At 59.2% G+C, this 5,640-nt stretch overlaps 1 protein-coding gene across 1 annotated transcript; it reads right to left on the reverse strand.

The window, feature by feature from the left end:
* Positions 1–532: 532 nt before the first annotated feature.
* On the reverse strand, positions 533–4,442 carry Dbx1 (developing brain homeobox 1). Its single transcript, XM_021642227.1, has 4 exons — positions 4,076–4,442; positions 3,680–3,781; positions 1,586–1,788; positions 533–868 (listed from the first exon to the last, which is right to left on the reverse strand). Exons 1-4 carry the CDS (start codon positions 4,440–4,442, stop codon positions 533–535), a joined length of 1,008 nt encoding a protein of 335 aa, XP_021497902.1.
* Between the last annotated feature and the right edge of the window lie 1,198 nt (positions 4,443–5,640).

Here is a 5,640-nt window from a genome sequence, read left to right on the forward strand (position 1 = left end):
TTCTCTACAGAAAGAAATCACTTCTTCCCACAAAGGAGCATCAAGAAATGAGAAGCTCAATGATGCTTTCCTCCTTACACAAGGGAGGAATTCTCTTTTGGAATTTCTTGTGCTCTTTCCTCTCATGGGGAGAAGACAGGACGGGACTCACCCAGGAAGGTGGCCATCCAGGAATATTTGACAGGACCTGGCTCGCAGTAAGCCCAGGTGGTGGGGCTAGAGGCACCCCTCAAACCCCCCCTCCTCCACACACCATGTCCAAAATAGTTTGCAATAAATAGGTGCAATGTGGCCCTCGTGGAAAAGACTGAAATCAAGACCCACACTCCTGTGGGAAGGGCTGTTTGGAGGTGGCAGCATGAAGGAAGGGAATGTCTCTTTGGGACATCAGGAAGGGAGAGGCACCCCTGAGTAGGTGCGGAACTATGGTGAGACAGGCAGTTTCCAGACCCCTGCCCAAAGGTGGCCATGGAGTGGGCGCTCCCTCTCCAACTTTCAAATTGCAACAGCCGGGGAGCCGCTGGAGGCGCTCCTAGGACACAGTGATTTCCTCGTCCTCCTCGGCCTCCTCATCTTCATCGGAATCAGAGAAGTCCGAGGGTTTCCCCGGGCTGCTGGAGTGCGACGGGGAGGCAGGCAGTGGCCCTTCCAGCAGGTGTCGGGGGTCGGGGGGCTCATGGAATGCCAGGCAGGGACCGGGGCTGTCTTCCTCCTCGTCCCCGTGGCCCTTCTGGCCTACATCGCTGAGGTCTGGGTGAGGGTTTAGTTTTGTGGGAAGGGTCTGCTCTCGGCAGCCGCCACTAGACAGGAGCTCGCGCTCTTTGGAGTTCCGCCACTTCATACGTCGATTCTGGAACCAGATTTTCACCTGTGAGGAAGAAACCCGGAAGCTAGTCAGTGTCCGCACAGGTAGAGGGGGGGCACAGCCCTCAGGACCCAACGCAACAGTCCAGAAGGGCTCCTAGGGCATGGTCATTTCCTTCTCCTCGCCCTCCCCGTCCTCATCGGAATGGGAGGGGGGCGCTGTCTTTCCTGCCCTCAAGGTGATTTCTCCCGGAGTTACTCCACACCAGCCTTTTCGTTCCTCTTTACTCCTGTTTCATCTCTTCACCTGCTCACCCAGGCCTGATCTCATTCATGCATGGATCCACCCACCCCAATACCCATCCTCCCACCCATCCATTCCCATACCCAGTTCCTGTATCCATGTACCCATTCACGTAACCATCCACCCACCCGCATTCACGCGTACATCCAGCCACGCACGTGTCCACCCTTGCAAAAACAGCCACCCGCGCGCGCACACAGCGATCCATCCATTTATCTATCCATGCGTCTATCCACCCATCCTCTCCTTCGGCTCCTGACTCAGCTGGGCAGGAGGTGGGCCTGGAAAGATGGAAATGGGGGTGAGGAAGCAGGCTGCTCTGGGAGCCTCAAATAACGTGACAGCCATGCCTGCTCTACCTCGCCAGGCCTGGGTTTCCCTAGCTGCCCCAGCCGTGAAGCGGCTTCCGAGACCTCTTGCCAGGCTCGGCAGGAGCTTGGGTGGAGCGCGGGGGTGGGCGGTGGCGGCTGCGCGCACCTGCGAGTCCTTCAAGCCCAGCTTGGCGGCCAGCTTCTTGCGGTCAGGCTTGCTGATGTACTTCTGTTTCTGGAAGGTCTTCTCCAGGGCCTTTCGCTGCACGTCGGAGAACACGGCTCTGCGCAGCATGCCCCGTCGAGGCTTGCCGCGAGCGGCCAGCGGCCAGGAGAAGGTCCCGGGGATGGGCACGACGCTGGAGGACGCTGCGGGGTGGGAGGAGGCGCTGAGGAGGGCGGCTGCGGGCGCGAGCGTCCGCGCAGACCGGGCCGAGTTCCCCGGCCTTCTCCCACCCTTCCTCTCCAGACCCTTCACTCTTTAAAGTACTCCTTTTTCCCCTCCCGGTAGAGAACAGACTGAGAACCTACAACCTGCCCGAGTGAAAAGCGCTTTCTGCACAAACAACTTTCTCTGTCAACCGCGCAAACCCGGATTAGGAAAAACCCCGAAAACAGCGTCCAAAATTTGCCTGTTGCTTTCCCCCCTCTTGCAGTCGATGGTCTTGGAGAAGCAAGCAGCTTAAATAGCAACAGAATAAAGTAAATTACGAAAAAAAAAATGGAAATAAACAGTCCCGCGGAGACCAATCAGAACCGCCGCTTTCCGTTGAAGACCCGCGGACTTGCAATCGCCTCAGTGACGTTTGTGCCTTTTAAAACAAGGCACTTTGCTGGTTTCGAGGACAGAAAAAACAAACAAAAAACAAAAACAAAAAAAAAAAAAAACCCAAAAAACTCTTTGGCTTTTAAAAATATCCAGTCATTCATTTCATGTTTCTCTTTTAAATATGATTTTCTGCCTCCCCAACAACGTAAAAAAAAAAAAAAGAGGCCTGAATGCAAGGAAAGTGGCGTCTAATTAGCACATTGACCGCGTTCCACTGGGAATTGGCGCTGTAAAGGGAGGGAGAGTTTCGCTTTAAGGGAGAGAAAAAGAAAAACAAAAAGAAACAGAGACGCTAACGAGGCGTGAATGGTAATTGTGTAGTAATGAACTAACCGCAAAAGGCTATGGACAGGCCGCGAGAGCCGTATATTACCCGGACAAAAGAGATTTACACTCAAGCTAAACACAACTGCGGGCCGCGACCACGGCCGAGCCGCGGCGGCCGAGGCTTCTCTGCCCCCAGTCTTTCACATTAAATGGACACGAAAAGCTATTTCTAAAGCTCGGGTTGTTTTTGTTAGACCATTGAAACTCGGGAGAAAGGAGCAAATTCCATTGTGGGCAAAAGCCTGAATGGCGGTGCTGGGGAGTTTCTTCTCCTCCTTTAAAAAAAAGTCCTCAGCTAGTTTCCTTTGCTGACGTTGGGAGTGCCGGCCCGGTCCCCCCCCCCCCCCCGACACACACACACGGGGCCCAGGCTCCGCGCTAAGGGCTCCCCTGCCCTCCGCGGCGTCTAAGTAGTAGCAGAATGTTTTCTAGCCAACGTTTGAACACTCGCACTTTCCCACGATGAGAACCCTCGAGGGCCTTGGCCTGTGGACCACCACCCAGCGCTGGCTTCTGCCAGCCGGAGCCCACGGGCAAGAGGCGGGGCTGGGAACCGAGGCTGGCGAGGGAAGGCTGGGGTGGCCGAGCATCGAGGCGTCCCACCCCCGGGCGACCTAGGCATCCCACCCAAGAGGGCACCCCAGGCGGTCTTGTGAAAACCAAACCAAAACAAAAACCCAAACCCGCAGCCCCGATGAGCGTCAGGGGGAATTAGCCGCGGCTGGTGGGTGCTTCCTGGCGGCGGAGGGGCGAGGCCGGCCTGCGTGTGGCTGCCCGGAGGGGCTGCCGATTGGTCACGCTGCCGAGACCTTTGTGGCGGGCGGTGGCGGGTGCTCGGGCTCTGCGGGGAGCGGCGGCGCGCAGGGACGCGGGGCGGGGGCCGCCTCCGGCGCGGACCGTGACAACCCCTGCTAATTTGTAGAGCAGGGAGTTGGTGCGCGGTGTCAGGCCGTCACTGCTCGTGCTAAATGGGGTATCAAATTGGCGCGACGGATTCGTGAATGTTGTAGCCCTGCAACCTCTGAACCAGAGCGTAACCCCGCGGGGCGGACGGAGGACACGGCGTCGGGCAGGGGCCGCGGGGAGCGGGCGCGGGGAACGTACCTGGGAAGTAGGAGGACCTGAGGAAGGGTTGGAAGGAGCCGTCGAAGTAGGGGAAGGCGAACGTCTTGGGAGGAGGGCTCTGCAGCAAAGCCGGCGAAGTTTCTAGGAGAGAGGGGGGCCGGGAGGTGAGGGGGAGACCCGGGCGCGTGCCCGCTCCCCCCCCCCCCCGGGCGCACGGCCTGGTGAACTCGGCTCCGGGGTCCTGGGGCTCAAGTTCGCCTGGAGGGTGCGGCGAGGCCCGCGGCTTCCTCGCCCTCGACCCTCGGCGCCTCAGCTGCGCCCTCCGAGCCGGCGGTTGGCGGGAGAGCCTGCGTGGAAGCGCGCGCTAACGGCGCGGAGGGGCGCGCTCGCGGAGACCCGTGCGGCTACCTGCGCGCAGGGCGCGGCGTCACTCACCTCTTCTGGGCGTGGATGCGAGGATGGCATTCACCCCGAACTTCAGGAAGGCGGGCTCGCCGGCAGGGGAGAGGGCGGTCTGCGGAGAGCTGCCCCGCCGGCCCCCGGCCCCCGGGGAGCCCAGGTTCGAGGTCCCCGAGTCGGCGAGGGCCGTGGGGGCGTCCCGCCTCGGGGGTGACAGGCCGGCAGCGGGCACGCTGCGGGGCAAGTAGGCTGTGGGCCGGCTGATGCGGATCAGATCTTCCACCAGGAAACTCGAGTGGCCGGAAAACGCGGACTGAAGGGACTGGGGCAGTGTTAAGGTGGGCGTGGGCCTCAGGAGGCTGGGATAGCCCGCGGGGGGCGCGAGGAGGCCGGGAAACATCATGGCCAGAGCCGGGCCGGTGCGCCTTTTCCCGCAGCCGGAGGGCGAACGCCAGGCTCCCGCCCCACCCGCGGTGCCCTCCTCGGCTCAGGGTCCCGGGAACCGTCCCCCCTGGGCGTCCGCGAGTCTTCTGAGGCGTCCCAGCGCCGGAGATGGTTTTATAGTGGCCCGCCCGCTCCGGCGCCTCGAAAACTGACAGCTCTGACAATGAAGTTCAACAAAGTTCTCCACTCGAGCTTCATTCGCGGGAGGCTCCGGGCCCCCTGATTGGTGCAGAGACGCAATTTATGATTGGATTAGTCTTCATAAGCAGGGGCTGCACAATGGCGCGGCAACAAAGGCCGGCGCGCCAACCCCGCGCACCGACGGCCTCTCGCTAGACAGTGAGCCCCCAAAGCCCTCGCTGGGGGGTTTTGTTCTGAAGCAACACCCGGGCTAATTAAATGCCTATTTAAAAGTTTCAGATGACATCTTGCCTCATAGAAAAGGAATTATTTAAAGAACGCACTAAATTTATTTGCGGCCCCCTGCTGAGCCTAGAAAATAAATCAATAAATATTCATAGAAGTACATCTCCGGGCTATCGGTAAAATAACTCTCCCTTGTGTGTGAGGAGCCGTGTGGAAAATTTCAAGCCCTTGAGCATGAAAACACGCTGGGCTCTGGTCTCCAGCTATTTCTCACTCAATGGGAAGCGTAGAGCAGATGCTAGGAAAGGGTTAGAAGTCCCTCTCTCAGGGACCCGGGGACGCTCCGAAACAGAAACTTCCGTGCTACGGACGGAGGACAGGCCTTCGGGTTTGGGAGGATGAGGGGTGTGTGTGTGTGTGTGTGTGTGTGTGTGTGTGTGTGTGTGTTTCCGGAGAATACCGAGCACTTTGAACTCCTCAAGGAGAGAGAGAAAAAGAGAAGAAAATGAGAGAGTGTGTCTCAAAGAAATTCTTCGTGACTCTGGCCGGAGTGCAGGGATGGTCCTGGGGGAGTCCAGAGTCCAAGCTGGACGGGGTTCCACCTGGGAAGGGCTCAGACCCTTCAAAGCGCTCTTCCTCCGGCAGCTTGGTCCCGGCAGGGAGTGTTCCGAGCTTTCGGGCGTCCAAGCCACCCAGGCCCCTGTTTGGCCAGGGCCCTCGAAAGTCGGGACAGAGCTCCAGGTATTGCAAGCCACTTAACTTGTGCACGCTTCCTCGTGCAGCTTCCGGAT

This window comes from Meriones unguiculatus, chromosome 14 (genome assembly GCF_030254825.1).
Source record: "Meriones unguiculatus strain TT.TT164.6M chromosome 14, Bangor_MerUng_6.1, whole genome shotgun sequence".
In the NCBI taxonomy this organism is placed as follows: domain Eukaryota; kingdom Metazoa; phylum Chordata; class Mammalia; order Rodentia; family Muridae; genus Meriones; species Meriones unguiculatus.

Excerpts from the sequence above, each read along its gene's own strand:
- Dbx1 (XM_021642227.1), bottom strand. The coding sequence starts at position 4,442 with ATGATGTTTCCCGGCCTCCTCGCGCCCCCCGCGGGCTATCCCAGCCTC. Across the intron at positions 3,782-4,075 it reads CGCATCCACGCCCAGAAGAG|AAACTTCGCCGGCTTTGCTG; the intron begins GTGAGTGACGCC and ends CCTCTCTCCTAG. Across the intron at positions 1,789-3,679 it reads CAGGTCCTCCTACTTCCCAG|CGTCCTCCAGCGTCGTGCCC; the intron begins GTACGTTCCCCG and ends CCCACCCCGCAG.